Below are 20,038 nucleotides of genomic sequence, written 5' to 3'. Positions count from 1 at the left end.
AGTTTATCTCTTGTGTGTGTGTGCTTTGTTTTGTTATCAGTGTTTTATAGCTTTTTCTTCCAATAAGTTTACTGTTTTCTGCAGCATAAATACTAATATTAAAAATAACGATTCATTCGTTTTAAAATATATCGACATCAGGTAACCACCGGAGTCTCGGGAAATTTCCTGACCCGATAGTCCCATCCATCCTGGTAAGAAGTAATCATCAATGTTTTCATTCAACTGTCGCATCAGACAACTTTTCACTGCATTCAATGAAATCCTCCTAACTAAGCACAAAAGTCTGCCATATTAGCAAAGGTAAACATACTAAGCGTTTAAAATACATATGAAAAAATGTAACGAGATCACTTACTATTCCAATGTAATCAGATCCGGAATCAATTAAGTAATTTATTTATTATGAATTTAGCATCTGACGGAATTCGTAAAATCTCTGCCATTACAAACGTTATACGTCTAAATGCAATAAAGTTTTATGTAGCTGTGTTTCTAAGTTGATATCTCTCATATATGGCTTCCATGTGATTTAGTTCATATTTACTTTAGACATAAAAAAGAGCAACGCCAAAAGCTAGAAAACCAACTCATTTGGCACAAAAGAAGATTTATTATAAAGTTATGGATGTTCAATGACTTAGCAATCACGATGAAATGCATATGAGACTTATAATCATGTAATTTATTATACCTGAGACCAAGGTGATGTTTCCCAGTGTGGGCAATCCTCGTCTCCACAACTCTGGACATTCTTTGGAGTTATTAATTTCGCGTCTTCACAGAAACTGCTATCAACAGCTTTCGAAACGTTGTCCAAACGCACTAAACATTGAGATGTTCGTACCTAAAACGAAAGCAACAAGTACATTACAGTCTTTTGGTAATTTTCCATATACCACTTTGTTGAAAATACACGAATAATTGTTATCCTAATTCATATATACAATTATATCCCGATTAACTGGGACAGAAATGATCGGATTGCGGATTAACGGGGCCATGTCTAAAAATAGTTAAATTTGTTTGTTTTGGAACGATAAAAACATTTCTATCACAAATTATCAGAATAAAGCATAATTTCTACGAGAAATATGTCAAGAAATAGAAATCAAGTCATAGAATCCAAGTCATAGAACATGAATACATGAGATGATAGAACCATCCTTAAATACTACTTCTTACTCATTTTCATTCAACGCGACTCTAAAAATTCATTCTGATAGGAAGTTGTAAGTTTTAAGTTCAAACAAGGAACGACAGGAAATGTTATCTAAATTAAAATAACTGTTATAAAATTAAAATACACCTTACATACGTTTTAAATGTTTTGGGCAAGGTGGAATACGAATTTTCGAAATAATATATTTTTCATAGGCTTTTTTAAATTTTTCACTAATGAAATGTATTAAGTATTTATCTGTTAATTAGGTAAATTATACCTCAACGAATGAAATAACAAAAGTATTCGCTGTGTGAGCTTTAACTACATGCGAAAGGAGCAAATTATTTACCTGATATCCATGACCACCACACGACTTTGTGCATGGTGACCACTCTGTAATAAACCAATCAAACTTCACATGCTCTGGTTTGCCTTTGCCTAGAACGAAGCTGTTGGTTACCATTTCAGTTGGATCGGGAAGCTTATAGTCCTCTTCAACTTCCTCTTCATCTGAATCCTTATCGGGATCGAAGTAAGAGGCTTTAGTTGTCCCAAATGATGGCAAATTCCGCAGAAAGACCTCGATGTGGGAGACACCATGAGTACTCGCGGCACCGGAATGAGCTGGTTCATCTAAATTAAAAAATTAAAGCAGAACATATTTCAAAAGGTAATACTATCTCGCTATGCCTCATCTTCCAAGAAATCGTTTCATGGTTAATTAATTTTTAATATCTTTTACCATTAGAACCTTGAATAAAATTTGAACTTTAGAAGGTTTTTGGTGCAAGAATATCTTTTTTGTGTAAAAATAAATAATTAATGATTGCATTAATATATTTCCTAATTTAAGGACTCTTCATTACAAGACAGTATAATATGCAAAAAGACATTTGCACATTATACTGTCTTCTAAAGCGGACTAACTGAAATCAACAAGAATTTTACAAATGACAGGAACAGGAGGAAAGATAAGAATTAAGGAACTGCACAGAAAGATAAAAATTAAAACAACTGACTAAAGAAGGGAATAGGAAAAGAATTCATTTGTATACGAATAATCAAACTTAATGAAATCGCATGTCGTTTCATTCAAAACAAGAGATGGCATTACTCGTATTTTATTGTGCTCCGCAACCGGTGTGCCGCGGCACACTGGTGTGCCATGAGTAGGATATAGGTGTGCCGCAATCAAATACATGTATTTGACATTTTGCAATTTTTTATCATGTATTTAATACACAATGACAATTTTTTTCCTTAATAATGTCTATTTTAAATGTTTTTATATATTTCACTGTTGTGTGTGTGATTGTAAGTGTGTCAGCATTTGAATTTTTTCGGCACTTCCTTGATAACTCGGAACTCAAAAATATATAACTTTTGTTTAAACATAAATTTAAACGAAATATATTGGTTTCGGACCATTTTAATTAAAAATAATAGCTCTAAAACTGTTTTTTTTTTTTAATTTGAAATAAACCAATCAAATTGAAGAATTTTTGTTTTTTAATTTTTTTTTTAAATTTCGCAGTCAGTAATAACAACAAATGGTATACAAAAATTACTTGATTGCGTTGTCAGATATTGAGCCGAATATAAAACTTTTGTGTTCATTGAAGCAAGCGCAGGTATCACATTGATAATTATTATGATTGCATATAAATAAATATGTAATGTTTTTATAATTGTATATTTTTCAAATTAAAAACAAAAATTTATTGTAAATTTTGTGTATAAATCAATACATATATACATTAGCTTTTGGTGTGCCACGAAATTCCAGAAAGATTTTTTGTACGTCGCAGGTGAGAAAAGGTTGCGGAGTACTGGTGTAGACTCTTAGAAAAGCTCTGAATAAAAAAAATAACGTTACTTGTCTGTCAGAAGGCCAGTACATCCCTAATTTTCTACGGTCTAATATATAATTTTAGCGATTACTGAATTACAGACCTCCCATTTTTAATTGAGTCACAAGCCTTCATTGAATAATTTGTCGTCAATTAACATGATTTCTTTAATAACAATAAACGATTCTTTATACACTGAGCCAGATCTGTATTTAGAGATTTCAGCGTCCCGGGAAAGTCAATGATTTACCGCCCCCTCCAGTTAGAAAATATTTCATACTAAAATTTTGTAACATCAGTTTGGCATTACCTGGATGCTGCTCCAGGGAACGTACGAGCCCCTTGCCACGCCACTGCAATGAACACGTCGCAACAAATATTAAAAGAAACTTAGATTACACTGTTATTTATATTTGAAAAGTAATGACTTTATTAACGCAGACAGTTACAGACGGAATGCATATGACATAAAATCCCAAAAGGAGATGTTTTGTTTCTAAGTTAGGCTATTTTATAACGGGAAGATGAGCTTTCAAGAATCTGTTAGTAACAGCTACTAGTCTGTGGTTATTCGTATATGTAGGAGTACTCAAAAATAACCAGAATGACAACACTGCAAACGATTATTTTGTAATAACGGATGGTATCACTAAGCCTTTTCAGTTTAATTGTTATTTGCCGTGTGGCATCATTCTGAGTAGAGCGACTCCTCCTCGATTCTGATTTCTATTTCCTTGTTTGTAACGGCCTGCCAGTTTTGTAATGTGTAACCAAAGAAGAAATGTGTTGGTATGATTTTGAAATTTTATTTTTTGTTGAGAAAAACTGAGGCCGCGACAATCGTTATGCTTCTAAAATCTTAAAAGAGGATGTTTTTCGTAAATCTTAACTGTGAGAGTGACTTTCCAAATTAAAATTGTCAACATCCCAGATGAACACTGCTATGACCTGGACTTCCACTGAAATGGGTAAAACTTTGAGAAATTACAATAGACTAGCCATGAAGATTATTGATAGATTATTCGCTAGATTTTTGAAGAGAATCTCACATCAGACAATTCTTGAGGAAAATCAACATACTGCTTCTGTCTGAGACACGTTGTCACCAAATCTTATTATTCAAAGAGACTTTTTTTTTTTTTTTTTTTGTATTTCCGCAGATAAAGAAAACTCTTAAAAAACAATTCCATCTACCTCCCTTCCCCCAAAAAATAAAGCCAGTAACGGGGACGGATAAATTATAAGAAAATACGTTTCTTGCCTTTCATAATGTTCTGTGTCAATAGCTCCAGAACAGTTTCCATGCGAAACGGGAAAAGGCTGGAAATAGTGTCTATGCTGATGAAAGCTACTTTGAAGAAGGTTAACAGAATTAAGAGCAGTAATAATGCAATTGCTCAAAAAGCTCAGTGTATTTTGGGTACCCGGTTGTACTTTTACTTTTTGCAAAAAGAAAATGCGACCAAAGAAGAGGCCTTTTTTTATATTTCATTTGATAACTTTATAAGGTATTTTCCCCGCCTTCTTAGTATGTCTTCGTAGTGTAGTGGTCTGCATGCTACAAGTCATTTCTTTCCCATTTCTACAAGTATATCATACGCTGGGAGCGTATTTCAGAGGTCCGTGATTCCATTCCCGGCGAAAGTAATGCTCATTTTTCATCATTCCTGCTTAAAAAAATACCTAATGTCTCTACAACTTAATGGTTTGGAATAAAAATGAACTAATACATGAATAGGTTTCTGCATTTCTGCTAGTTCATCTGAAGCATGACGTTGACGATTCTCACCATGGCAGTTTACATCATCGTACAAAATGATGCATTGCAGGCTTCATTATTCTTCTATTGCCGCTTTCATTCGAAGTGCTATAAAATATTCGCAACAGGAAAAAATATGGTGAAATTTGTAGGATCTGGTTTGCTACACTATTGCCAAATTTGTAAATACTTACCAATGCATAGCGATTGACTACAGTAGCCATTTTTCCGCTCGGACGGTATAGTCTATAAGGAAGCCTACTGGAATACCGAAGAGCCCGGCTTCGAATCCGAAAGAACGCATGACTGTAATTGTTCGTACCTTCATTGGAGTTTAAAGAAGTCCCAACTATTAGATACTTCTACAATAAAATGGCCACCATTTCCGGCCTTAGTACCGGCCAAGCGTAAGTCAGCTAAGTGTCCACCAATGGAAAACAAAATAGTCACTCTTGCATACAGCAAGAAAATTTACTCACTCAGATATAGTGGCAATGTAGTGAAAGCTCTAACAGTCTTCCAGTTAAGACTAACGTTTTATTACTTAATGCCATAAAATTTGAATACTTTTCTGGTTTTAGCGAATACTATGACTGTAGCTAGAAGGAACAAGATACAGTTTAATTCAAATCTAGGATATAGTTTAGTTCAAATCTAACTGTTAAGAAGAATACGCTACAGCGCCAACGGTACCAGACGAAGAAATGTTTGTACCCACATCTCTTGAGCCTTTTGATATAGTATTAACGACAGTAAACAACTTGTTTATTTTAACTCATTTGGCGCAGATTAGCGCTCTGGAGAGCTGCACGCCCGGCCCGCTGATTAATCCGGTGGTGGCCATCAAGATGGGCTATGGTGTGATAAAAGTTCTTGTGACCAGTGATAAAATCCCAGTGATAAAAGTCCTTGCTGAGGATCATCTACTGATAAAAAAGTGACTGTAGATTAAAAAAAATATAAAATGATATCCGGACTTTCTGAAGTGGAAATTAAGTATACTTAGTCACTTTTTCTTTCTTCTTCTAAGAACTCGAAAGAATTAATATCTATTTCTATTCACGTATACCATTTACCAATTCTTTATCAGTCACAGATAGTGTCTACCGCATAGTAACTACCATATAAGAAGATTAACCAAAAGCAGATGAAACAATGCTAAATATTGCTATTAATAGTTACTGCGATTACGGTCTAGTGCTGGAATTTGCTCACAAAACTTAAATTTTATATTTTCATATAATTTTTATAATTATCTTTCACCGTTTTGGCCCAATTTCCGAAATGGTGTAAGTTTGAAATGTCGTATACTGAACCATCGTGAAATGATAATAGTTTTGAAAAATGAAATTGAAAATAATAAGTTATATTCACCCGGGAATCCTTTCCCACCGTGAGGAGTGCCGACGTTTAATTCTTCTTGATCGGAGAAGAGATCAGTATTTTTCCACACATCTTTCTGCTTGTTTTTAGCCCTCAAAGACCCGTCGTAAGTTTGCTTCCAAGTTTCTCCGTAGATCACTTGATTGGGAGATTTCTCTTCAGATGTTGTGCCGTAAGGTTTAGTCTTCAGTTTAGGACGGTTCTTATCAAGATCTGTTTGACCCCTAGAAATTTGGATTGATAAATATTACTAAGCCTTTTGAAGCTGGCATAACATTTAGTTACGGAGATATAAATAAATATCAGAAAGTAAATTTCTGTAGACAAAGGTAACTTAAAAGCGGAAAAGATCTGAATTAAAGTTTTACTACTGCAAATGATATGAAAAGACAGAATTCCACTAGGTTGTTCCCCAACGAATTAGCTGTAATTTGCGACTCACTAGTTAGAAACATTAAGTGCGATTTATAATGCATTGTAATTAGCTGGAGCCCAGCCATGGTTAGATATATGATTTCGCCACCCTTAAATTATAGTTATTTTTTCCACTTTATGCTTTCAAGTTTACGAGTATTATTTAGAGTAATAATTCATCACAGTACAATGTCATGTACGCTTAGTTTTACATAAATACACACAAAATATAAATACGTTTATGGTTTATGACATGAAACTGTGAAAGTGAAAAAAAACACAAAGAAGAAGAGTTCAAAAACATGCAATAAAATACAAGATAATCAAAAGTTAATTTCTAATTTAGTTTCTATATGTTATAAGGCATTTTCTCATTCCTTTATGCGTGCCTTCGTGGTGTTAATCGACCAACAATCGAAAAAAATTTCAGTTCGGTAAATATTTATCTTTATTGTTCAAAACATACTCTTATGACTTACATCAAAGGGAAAATTTTGTTTTCGCTTAAAAATTTTATTTAAATTCGAAATCTATTTCAGTTAGTATTTTTTTCTTCGAACTTTTCTTTCGAACATTTTTTTCTTCGAATTCATTTAAATGTTTTCTTGTACGTTTACATAATCACTATGAAATTTATATAATTTCATTACTGGGGAGATATTTGCAATGAAACCTAGGTTTATGAATATAATTTACTCATAAAGGGCGTCTATCGATGGTTACTGGGCCATAGATGATTGTTTATTAAAATTTGCAAAAGTATTTTATGCACAAATCTGAAACACAAAAGAAATGAAAATCATTAAATCTAAGACAAAAAGGTAATAACAATGTTAAAGGAATAAAATTTAATTTAATTTTATAATAATCATAAAAGCGAGTAGACGACGCAAGTGACAAGTGATGAGGAAATCAAAAAAGCAGCAATTTCTTTCAGTTTACCTTGTCTTCTAGCGATACTCGATTTTGCTTGAGTATTCTGTTGGCTTCCGTTTCACTCAAAATTCGTACATCATTTCTTGTCATCTATATACTAAAATGTTTCTAAAGTGAAATATAGCACTGTCACTGAAAACGCTTTTGAAAGTGTTTATGACGAAAAAAGTAAAATTTTACAGTACATAAGGTTTTCATTATTGTACATACACACTACATAGCACGGTTGGTAATAAATTACAACCACCGGGATTATCTCTGATTTTTCGCAGTGTAAAATGTTATTACAGCAAGCAATGCCAAATTGCCGTTCCGTTTTAAATACGTACTACTAAAATGTACTTATTGTTGTCAGGTGTCGGTCGGTGGTCCTATCCTTCTCTACAGATACTGATCTTGCATAGAAAATGTGTACCTAAACAGAATTTTAAACATTCGTATCTTATTTAATTAAAATTATTTCGAATTCAATTCAATTATTTTGATTTTTTCATAATAAAATGTAATTTGGATTAAAATGCCAACTGTTGCTACAGCTTTCTATCTTTTCTCTTATGTTCGCCATTGTATCTTTTTTTTCCGCGTATATTCGATCTCTATTGAATTAATAATTACATCTTTACTTTGTTGTCTGAAAAGTATCGTCTCCTGAAGACCAGAGAGTTACCGATAAGCTTTTAAAAAGTTTCTATAAAACTCTGAATGTAACTTTTATCACTGATGACTAGAAGAAAAGAAAATCAGATTTTTTAATTTTCCCATTTTTTAATTTGTCATTCACATCAGATTTTTTTAATTCAGAATACATTATTTATGAAACCCTGAAAGCTCATGGTCTTCAACTCGGTGGTTTTATAATTGTCTAGGCGTCAAATCTCGCAATTTCAGTCTCAGTACATCCTTTAAATAATGAACTCTCTCCACACAAAACAGTTTGTCTTGAATTTCTTCAAATATTTTAATAGTTTTTTAAAATATATGTATTACCTTCTATGTCATTTAAATAAAAAATATAAAAAAGCAAATAAATGAATAGCAAAGGTTTTTTTTTTTTTTTTTTTTTTTTTTTTTTACGTGGTTTAAGAAAAAGACAAGTAATCCGGATAAATGGAGTTTTCGACAACAAGGATCCGGATAACTGGAATTCTAATGAGTTTTTTAAATAAGTCTATCATTTATTTACTTACTATATTGTTATCTGTTCATCATTTTCTTCCTTGTTTCTTTACTTGCTTTTTATAACTTCAGTCTTTGCACCAAATGAAATCTTGTTAAAACTTATTAATATTAACTTTATTACCATACGTAAAATAATACTGTCAAATTTTAATTATCGTAATTATTGCAAAAATTACTGTAATCTAAAATTTCTTTAAATGCTATCCAGATAAATGATACTCGGAGACCACATATTTTTGCAACAGATTTTGTAACAGCAAATTGCGAATTAGCCAATTACTTTGTAAAGTGCAAAGTTTTTACTAACTTTAAACAGTGACCAAACCTTTGATAAAACGACTTATCGCTAAGTCTAAAAGTACAGACACTTAAGAAGGTTTAAACTCAAATAGATGAAAAGAAGGCACACTTGGTGCCTACAAATTTGCCAGAATTTATGACGAGAACTGAAGGTAAAAATATAAACGTAAAGCTAAATTTAAATATTTAATAACCAAAGACTGCACAGAGTAATTTATCACGAAGTTCGCTCGGAGTTCACCGGCGTGAAATCTTACTATCAGTAAATTTAAAGCAACACCTGAAACAGAGACTCTTATCTTAAAATAGCAAACTTAGTGGCCTTCAATATAAAGAATACGTTCTGACTTAATATTCTCAAACACTCACTTAAATGCAAGCCAACTAATTTGCATTCTGATGGGACATGGAAAGAGAGAGGTGACAATAAAGATTCCAAACATAAAATAACTGGCAATTTAATCAGAGACAAAACGTTGGTCCGTTACAGATAGAGGAAAGCAGGGGTGGTGGCTAGCACTTTGCTAATGAGTGGCACTGATTTGATTTAAGGCATTCAAGCTTACCTTGATGGAACAAGTTCATCTGAATCTACAGTCTTAGATGTAGGCACTGGGGCTACTGGTGGTTTGTTTGTTTGCTGAGCTTGTATGTACAGAGGTACTCTATCTAGTGTGCTGAGCTCAAGCGTAGAATCCTCTGTTGAGTATAGTTTTGGTTTATTATCTGAAAAGCAGAAGACAAATATAAGAAAATGATTACTTTATTTTGAATACAAAAAGTTGAAAGGTAACAAATCTTTATTATATATGACAAAAAGAATAAAATATTAAAAGCAAACGAATTTTTAAAGCGGTTATTTTTAATATGTTGGCATTGCATTTTGATGGAAATGGGACGAATAATACATTAAAGGGATGATTAAAGATTTTCCTCCGAAAACTGAAAGTAGAAATTTCTTTAGAACGCCTGTGAAAGACGAAATGAGAATCAACTATCATTAACTAAAATATTCAAGGCATTTCTGACCCTCCAGCATTTACCTTCGTAAAACGTCTCATCATCACCAAGTCGCTATCTTACATGCTTCCGCTACGCGAGAGTGGACGTCGAAAGGGACAATTCTCAGAACCCCCACATTTCCAGGAAACCCACGTAGTTAGGTTACTATTTTCACTTACTACAAAGACTTGAACGCCATACAGTAATCGATTATCGCTCAGATTGGGATCGCGTAAGCCCTTAGAAGCAGAACTTTCGTCTGATTGTTTGATTGATCTCTGCGCGGTACAGAGCTGCAGACGGTACATTTTCGTCGAAGTTACAAAATATTCCGCGTAGCCGGAACATGGTTTCTGTAACTAGACGGGACTTCGCTTCCAGCGGAACTGCTTCTTCTAGGAATCTTCCCGTTTAATACAGTGCTACCAGAATCTCGTTATTCACAAAAGTCCCGTCTAGGAAGGACTGCTGCTAGATGTGATAACCCCTTTCACAAAAGTCCCGTCTAGCAGGGAGTGCTGCTAGATGTGATAACCCCTTTATATTTTCCCAGAATTTGAGAATTTAATTCAAGTCAGCCTTCATTCGCGTGTTTTTCTCTAAATAAAATACTTTAAACGGAAATCAAATGTGGAATGAGGGGAGGCCACACAATATTAATCAACTGTGGTTATAAGACAAGTCGGGTAAGCGAAAATGGCCTAATGTGCCAAGTCTAAAATAACAGATTGTAGCTTTCTCTTACACTAGTAAAAACGTATCTAGGGATACGTACTCAAATCTTGGTGGCTATTTTGATTGTCATTTGTGTTTGTCTTGTAATGATATTCCCTACGAGTGTCTTCAACCGTATCTTCCCCGCTGTTGACTCTATTTTCCCTCGGTTGCTGGTTGACTTTGTGCCTGGGCTCCGTTGAAGTATTCGGCCGGTAGCGGTCACGGTTGAACTTTTCTTCCGACGTCCTTTCGTTGTCTTTGGGGCCTGAAAAATTGTTACGTATAGTTACATGCATGCAATACCATTTGAAGTATAACATTCGTTATAATTTTATTTATGTTACCTAACACACTGAAAACTGAAAAATGCATAGCTCTTATAAATGTTTCTATTCTTTTCTTTGCTTCGGCGATGTCGCTAAAAGTGATCCAAATAAACACAAGATTTAAGTATAATCACTTATTTTTTATTATTATTCTAATGTAATGTTTATCAATATTTAATTAAATATCCTAAATTTTATGTTCCTTGGCTAATTTCATTTTGCAATTTTCTTACATATTTATACTGAAAAAAAAATTCCGCTTTTTTTTGGAAAGCATTTATTTATCAAAGTATTTTAAATAGGATGAAAATAAAATTTATAACATACTTTGATGTATATAAACTTTGAATGTGCCATGTATCGTTGTAAAACAAAATGAAATGCAAATATTAATTCACTAAACATTGATTAAATCTGCATACAAAGATTTACAAATGCCTATAGTAGATTAATACAAATAAAAATTAATAAGTGAAATCCTGCTGAAAATCATAGAGGCTCGGGGAATGGAATTTAGAAGATTTAAGTTCTATTAATTCGACAAGTTTCGGTGATCTACCGAAAGACCGGGACATTAGCATCATTTACAATTTTTGCTCTGCATTAAATCTTAACTAAATTGAATGTCTTCCTGATGTGAATAATATTTATTTCTTTTACATTATTTACAAGGTGCGGCAAAAACGTAATCATAGTGAACGGATTCTCTATTCACAAAGAATGAACAACACGACAAAAGTTATCAGACGCACCTTCGACAGCATGTAACCTTCAAAGTTAACCAACTATTTTGGAGATGACACCGTGTATATTTGCAAGTCGCCATTATATAAAAGTCTTATAATAACATTTTTAATACTTTTCTCACAGACTTCGTAATTTATTTATTTTTTAGGATTTTCGAAATATTACTACTATAATTTCTGAAATAACACTTATTACCGAATTGGTAAAAGATGGATACAATATTCATTCAATTATTAGAAATATTTTGCATAAGTGCAAAATATTAAGTAAGCTTAATTTTTAAATTCCCGAAACTGGTTCTTTCTTTTGTTCTAAACATCATATAACAAACAAAACAGAAATATATAACTTACTCTCTTCTAAATTACCAGTCACGTAATTTTGTTCATATGAAAAATTCTATTCGTGTTTTACTTCAAGATGATGCCAAATCACAGGTCATGCGTTGCATTAATATGCATTTTCATAATCAAATGTGGCAACAGTTAAGTGAAATCGGGAAACGCTGAGTTACAGAACATTGTTCCCTTCATTCACGACAAACGCTGAATAGTTTAGTTCGATGTAAATGACTAAAGTCTAGCGCATTCTCTCTGAATCGCTACAGAAACTTTCCGAGAACAAATACAAGTTGAAACTCTGACCTTTGACAATAGTAGGAGGTTGGAGATTCTCCACTGTCCTTTCTTCGTCAGTTCCTGTGCGAAAGAGCGGGAGAGGCTTCACTGTAATGAAGATGTCTGCTTTCGAATATCCGGAAACACATGTATATTTTCCGCTGTCTTTTAAGGATATCCTCCTTATGCGTAGAGCTCCTTTCATTGAAACTTTTAATCTCTTTGAAGGCTTGATCTATGCAAAGACAGTTGAGATATGTTACAGTAAAAATGAAGTTTGGGACAAACTTCACTAAATTTGCAAATTTGTCAATAGAAATTATCATAAACGAAATAGAAATAAAATGAGATTTAGCATAAATTAAACATAAGTTAGAAAATACTTTATTGGTAACTTAAATGTATGCAGATTAATATTTTAAATATATAATATTTATACAAATTCATTATTGAAACGTTTGCTCAGTAATAATATTTTCACGGAGGAAGAAAGAGTCTGCAATAGAACAAACGTAATTATAACTATTTGTAACTGATTCAGTCACGATAATACAATGTAAGCAAATACATGCACTGGGAAATCAACCTGTTCGCTTCATTAGTTTCATTGCGATTTTCCCATTATTGCGGGGGACTAGAATAGAATCATCCACAGTATCTTAAAGTAATCTTTGACTTCTAGGAAACTCAAAATAGCAGCATGGAATTTAAAATTAAACATAAAAAATATACAAATATTTTTATTGTGGCAAATAAAGCTGATTTCTAACACTGCTTGAATAAAGCAAAAGCAGCTGCTTCAGTCCAAGTAGAATATACAGGCGTGACAATTCTTCCGTTTCAGTTGTGAAAGCATGGTCTAAAATGGCATAAATAACAGAAGAGAATAAATGAATTAAGGGATAAATATCACATTCCAGCAGGAATTTCATTTCACGAGGTACACTGAGAGGTACTTCTTTTGTTATCATTGCGACTCTACAACAGCTTGAAAGCAGATCTCCCAAATACAAATTTAAACTGATTGATTATTAATCTACGGCTTTGGCTACAAGATACTACTTGGTTCATACTCTCATTTTCATAAAATTTTTACTATTGCATCCAGCTGATTTTTGGCATATTTTTGTCGACTTCCTATTCTTTTCGATTCCGTAACAACTGCCTTAGAAATTTACATTTGTCCCTTCTCCTTTAAGAGCTCCTTTCAGTCTAATAGTTAATAATACTCGCAAGGCTGTTTTTATTTTTGCTTTTCTAAGCCGTTAATTTTAAATTTGCTTCTACAATTTTATGCTATTATTATATAAAAACAGCAAATAACGATTGTGTGTTTCTCCAATCTGTTAGGTATCTCTCCTAAGTAACATACTGCCTCAGTAATAAACACCCTTGCAAATTTATGGATTGGCATTTAACACTTCGCCCAGATTAACGGCTGCTCTAATTCACTGGAATCAACAGTACAATTCAGAAAAGTTACACATAGTAAAAATATAACATTCGTCAGCATTTCTTTCTTGAAACAGAAACCAGAAGAAGTTTCCGCTACTCATCTTTACAGCTTTTTGACACTGGATGGTCCGTCGAGATGATTCCTTTTTTATATTGGAAACCGCATTAATACCTTTTATACTGACCATATGTCTAAAATTAACACATCTGACAGTGATCAGCACTCCCAGAGAATATAATTAATTAAGTATTGAACACCGCAGATTGTAGCATTCTTCGTGGTACATAGTATTTACCTCTAGCAGACCACACAGCTGTCTGGAACGTAGAGGGCCATCTTATGAAAGCTTCCCAGCACTGCATAAGTTAATGTACACAGCGTAACACTTAACAATATACTAAGTCATTTTACTATTAATCTCTTAGTTTTTAAGTTACACGAAAACATCTACACTGAGATTTATTTTAATAGATATGGCACTCATCTTTTGATTACATATTCTGCAAAACTAACTTCAAAATGTCAAGTTCCTACAAGCAAAATGTCGTTATTATCTATTGCTCGGTAAGACAGAAAAGACATAAAGATTAAAGACAGTAAGGCTTTAATCTTTATGACATCTTTTCATCTTAAATAATCATACTTTAACGTCTACCTTACTTAAATTGTCAATTTATTACATAATGGTTTAAAAGTAAATTATCACAGCACTACTGTTAACGAGTTACCACCGAGTAATTAATTAATTAGAAATTGATTTACAAATTGATTTACAAATACAGGAATATAAAATTTAGATTAAAATAAAGTACATTTTACTAAGCTGCGATTTACAGCTAAAAACAAAATTAAAACGTAAAACATTAAATATAAATCTATTAGAATTTGTTATTGGCTCTTGGCAGTACAATAATAACTTCTAATATCTTCTAGAACTGTAAAATAGTTAAATCTTCAATGAAGAGCAAGTAAGTAATTTCTCTTAAGAAAACGAGTCATCAAAATTTACGTAATTTCTTACGATTTTCAATAAATGAACAATATCAGTATTTTTTAGAATTATTAACGTCATTTTTCATTTACACTGATTTATTTTTAGTAACAAATATAAAAACGAATTTCTTTTAGTTGCATTTGACTCCAGTATATTTTTAAGGAAACTTTGCAGACATTTGCTAACGATCGGGAATCGTACTTATTAAAATGAAATTTGTATAAATTACAAACTGCTTTACTTTGTAGTTTATTGACCACAATAATATTGTAATGCTTTGCACATACTATATTTAATATCATTTATTGAAACCTAATATATTAAAAGATGCTTGGCCCCAAAGCATAAGATGAAGTTTTTGTTATTAGAATGCTTTTTTGAAAACCATACTAGTCTTATAAAAGTAGCTAAGCGTTAAAAACATTAGTTTATGCGTTAAAAGAAAACAACTATAGAGAGCTTTATTTTACAATCAGATAATTTATTATTTCTTCTAAAACACATGCAGTATATCTAAAGCTCCCATAACCAGTTTGCTTCGCATACGAGCACTTTTCCCTCTTGTAAAGGACTTAAAATAAAGGTTGCCTTATAAGTGAGGCCACTCTATAATTTCGACATTTGCACATGGAAAAAGTGAACTATGACTTTTCAAGGAATACCAGTTAACATAAAGGAAATGAGAAAACTGCAATTGTAAAAGAAGTTGGTTACCTTTTCGTCATCTTTATACCACAATATACTCGTCTTGTTGGCATTCTTACTTGGACAACGAATTTTCACGTTTGTCTCCGCAAAAATCTTGGCCGTTCCTCCCACCTTCAAGAACACCCTTCTCTGAGGGCTTTGCTGAACATAGCTCTGATGAGAGGGTACGATATCGTCTACACTGGGACAAGGCTTCGTGTTGCAGGGTTTCGATGTCCGGGGTCGACGTTTTGAGCAGGCTGAAGGAGCCAGTTCGACTAACTGCCCGAAGTTCATTTCCTTCATGCATCGAATCTTTCGAGTCTTCTCTCCACCACCGCAACTTTTAGAACACTATAATGAAAAACGTTTCCGAATCAACTAGGAATGTCATTAAAAAGATAAAAGTAAACGTATCAACTATTCATTAAAAAGATAAAAGTAAACGTATCAACTATTCATTAAAAAGATAAAAGTAAACGTATCACCTATTCATATAAACAATTACTAGCGAATAGGATTTAATCATTTACTCATGTAGGAATAAGAATTTTTTTTTACTTTACTAACATACCATAAAATCAAATATAAATATACTAATTGAAATTCAAAACTATCGGCGGACACTATTGTTATTATTGCGTTTTACGCAAAAAAACCATATAGACTTAATGTTTGCGCAGAGGATAAAATGGGAAAAATTTATACGTCAAATAAAACTGTGTGGAAAGATAAGCAATATTATATGCCAAATGGCGCATAACATTCTTTATTTAAACTTATATAAGATAGCTTTGAGCAAACAGAAAGGCAAAGAAAGACGTTAATGGCTAGCTGTTGAAAAACAGCTAATGGTAACCGCATCTTGAAACACTTTAAAAAGAAAGCCAAATAAATGTAAATGCATATGTATTGTGAAAACAGACGAAGACGATCTGCTTCGGGGATCATGCATTCTCCTGTGCGTTTTAAAGATAAAATTGCTCGAATTTACATCGCACAGGCAAAACAATTTCTCTGATAGAGAACTAGAAATATAATACAAATAATACATACATAACAGACATTATTGTTTGCACACATTTTAAGGAATATAGCGTGTCTTTTGTGGTCACCAATGCAGAATTGTTATTATTGCTCATAATACCGGCACGTGACTACTAGTTAAAATAATTAGGTCATATTACTGTATGTTCTTGCTTTCGCCTTGTTTCGTGAATTTCATGGAAAAATGGTTGCCAGAGACTCAAGGAGGTTGGACGTACCCCGGAGAGTTGTCCGAGGGTCTCCTACCCCTCTCCCCTACCACCAAACTACACTAGAGAAATTTCAGCTCGCCATATTTAGGGTGACCCCCTGCGGCAAAAGCACTGTACATTTACAAATATCCATGCCTTCTCCGAGATTTGAACTCTGCCCTTAGGTACCGCAGTAGGCTTCCCTAACCACTATACCGCCTGGACGTCCCTTAATACAGAATGATCATACAACATGACATTGAGGGTGAAACATTATTTTATATTAGGGAAAAATTACAAAATCCTGACTTCACTCTGTGCACTCCTGACGCCTAACCTTAAGGTTTCATGCGCAACTCTACTCAGAATCCTGTGGTAGTGGATGTTCTCAAAATTCATATAAGTTTAACGATTCGAGGATATGAAGTCCTGTACTGCTGGGTTCCTGGACATTCTGGAATAAAGGGAAATGAGCTTGCAGACATCGCAGCCAAGTCTGCTGTTGAACCGTCCAGTCGCCTTATCCCTTTTAGAGACATCTGCTGTGTCATCAAGGGAAAGGTCCGAAAAAATGGCAGCAAATTTGGGATGTTCAGCATCACAATAAGTTGAGAAACGTCAAGCCTAGAATTGAGCATTGGGATTTTGCTGGAAATCGTAAGGAGGACGTTCTTTTGACTCGCCTCAGAATTGGTCACACTAGAGTCACACATAACTATCTTCTCAAAGCTGAAAATGAGCCTGTTTGTTTTAATTGTAATGTTTTTTTATCTGCTCGTCATATTTTAATTGAGTGTCCATGTTTTAATAGTCTTCGCCAGAAATAATTTAATAGCTGTGACTTACCTCTCGACCGTTTAATCGGAAGAGAGGTCAATTGTAATTTATTTTACTATTTAAAAGAGACTGGCTTTTATTACCTAATGTAATTTGTTTGAAGACTGTGTCTTGAATTTTAATGTGTGCTTTTAACTTGTGTTTATATGACTTCATCCTCTGGATTTGGTACATTTGTCTACTTGTTTTTATTTATTGAATTTTAATGTCATCAATTGTAATCATCCCATCTTGTGTTCGGCGCGTTATAATCATCTTTGGTTTTTGCACCATAATCACTCACTCACTCACTCACTCATGCGCAACTCTTCGGGTTTTGTTACAGCAATCAATGTAATTTCCTTCAAGACTGCGCTTTTAAATGGCTAACGCCTTACATTTGACGATCGTTTCAACTTACTTTCATAGGAAGAAACCGAAACTTCTGAGTTTTAAATGAGAATGTAGGTTAAGGCATATTACGGCGTTAAACGTAAGATGTTTTGGGAAGGGTCTCCTCGGGATTTGCATGGATATGCCTTTATCTGAAGTGTCACAGTTTACGTTCTCTAACACAACAGCACACATTGCCATGACAGTTTTGCACAGATGACAACAAATACCACACTCGTTTGAGCAATAAAATCGGATATTTTATCGCTATTGCTTTCGTTATTTCCATTTCAAATCAGAGAATTTTATTGCTGGTGATTTTAATATATGAAAATAGCAGATTCATTTTGCTGTCCTTAAAAGTTTATGTCTAAACGAAATCACCAATGGTAATGATCACATTCAGCCACAAATGGTGCATATTTCACTACAACTGCATCTATTCTGATTAGAATGGAAAACATTATGTGAAATGATTACTTCAGATTCAAGAATTATAATCATTGGCATGGAGCTGTCAGTACTGCAGGTTTTCCTGCTGTTATATCCCTATGAAATAACTGTTATTGACCTTAAAAATTAATTAGCACAATTCTCCCCTCTTATGATACTGTTAAAAATACGAAATTCTGAGTATAAATGCGCAAGTTAGGTAAAACTGCATGTAAATATTATGGCGCACACATTTAAAAAAAGAAATATATATTATATATATTTCTTTTTTATATATTAAATTTTCTTTTTACGTATATACATGTTTGTTAATATATATATATATATACATATAGCTATATATCCATATTTTATTTTTCTTTACACCGAATAAATGTTCAGTTTTTTCCTCATCGCATAGCTTTCAGCACAACGCTAATAACGTTATAACTCTGACCTCTAGTTATAATAAAGATAAAATATATTGTGTGCATCTTTTTGCTTAGTTTGAAAATGAAATGCAATGAGACAGGAATTTCATGGCGACCGCCTCCAAAAGTAACCATATTTCTAACAACATATTAAATAATCACTTTGAACATTGCCTATAGTTAGCTTTTCTAAGGAAAATGATCAGAATAGTTTAAGTTAGAACCATCTCCAGTTTCACAGACGAAGTAAATAGTAGCTTATAACGATTGATGGTCACTTTAAGAAATTAAATTTCATTTTAAGAGTATTTTCTTAATCTTACTTCATATACAAGCATACACATCTGCAACACCATCTTAAATTAATACTAATACATTAATTACACAGCATTAGTTACGCTCAAATTAAATTAAATTGATTTAAAACTTAAGAATTTATTAATATTTATTTCTCGCTTTCAGCAAACGCAATTAAAATTGTACGTTTCAATTCTCAGAGATGCTCTCTATTTTTCCTCTAACAACTTATATTCTAAAAAACTTCTCTTCCAGGAAGAAAACAAAGTTCTCAAATCCTCAGAAACTTTGACTGCACTTCATTATCTGGCAAAGCAATTTATATTTGACTGAAGTCTTTTTTAATAATTTGAATTATTTGATATTTACAATTCCCAATGTCAACGATCTATCTCGTATTCTTACCTTTGTCCAAGGATCAGCTTTCCAGCGTGAAGGGCAGTTGAAAACGTTGCAAAATACTTTATCTCTCGGTGGTGGCTGTGGGCAGTTGCTGTTGTTTACGATAAGAGTATTGGCTGCTCCTCTCAGAACTTCATGCACGCAATGAACACGACGTGTCATGTACCCAGCCCCACATGGCTTAGAACAAGGACTGAACTCTGAAATATTCCACCTGAAAATAATCAAACATTTCTTAGAAGGCTTTTTAAGCAATAAAAGACAATTATACAATTCATTTCCTATATATTCTTGCCTCCAGTTAGCAGTTAGTATACACTCCTGATGGTCTGCTGTGCTCGAAAATAACATACGCAGCAAATTTGTTGTTGCGCAGGATAAAGGTGGCTTTATGGAATCTCTCTAGTGGAATTAGTGGAATGCTTCGTTTCGAGTTTTAGGTGGAATTAGAATTTAAATTTACCCGTTGGTTTAATCTAAATTACAGAATGATCAAT

General features: G+C 33.2%; 1 protein-coding gene across 5 annotated transcripts in view; it reads right to left on the bottom strand.

Annotated features, from left to right (window-relative positions):
- The window catches only part of LOC118187711 (protein madd-4-like), a 557,221-nt gene that overhangs the window by 29,944 nt on the left and 507,239 nt on the right, over nucleotides 1-20,038 (bottom strand). For all 5 annotated transcript variants that reach the window (XR_015042253.1, XR_015042254.1, XM_085821131.1 and 2 more), the window contains exons 13-20: nucleotides 19,545-19,755; nucleotides 15,560-15,886; nucleotides 12,423-12,630; nucleotides 10,764-10,970; nucleotides 9,553-9,712; nucleotides 6,149-6,381; nucleotides 1,515-1,798; nucleotides 695-847 (exon numbers count right to left, since the gene is read on the bottom strand). Coding sequence is in view for 3 of the 5 variants with exons in the window: in XM_085821131.1 (XP_085677257.1) it covers nucleotides 695-847; nucleotides 1,515-1,798; nucleotides 6,149-6,381; nucleotides 9,553-9,712; nucleotides 10,764-10,970; nucleotides 12,423-12,630; nucleotides 15,560-15,886; nucleotides 19,545-19,755 (1,783 nt within the window). In the remaining 2 variants the exon portion in view is untranslated. The remainder of the gene's footprint in view (nucleotides 1-694; nucleotides 848-1,514; nucleotides 1,799-6,148; nucleotides 6,382-9,552; nucleotides 9,713-10,763; nucleotides 10,971-12,422; nucleotides 12,631-15,559; nucleotides 15,887-19,544; nucleotides 19,756-20,038) is intronic.

This window comes from Stegodyphus dumicola, chromosome 7 (genome assembly GCF_044657685.1).
Source record: "Stegodyphus dumicola isolate Sdum_Otavi_A_Nest chromosome 7, ASM4465768v1".
Taxonomy (NCBI): Eukaryota; Metazoa; Arthropoda; class Arachnida; order Araneae; family Eresidae; genus Stegodyphus; species Stegodyphus dumicola.
The sequence above is the reverse complement of the archived record's forward strand: the minus strand, read 5'-3'. Positions and strand labels throughout refer to the sequence as shown.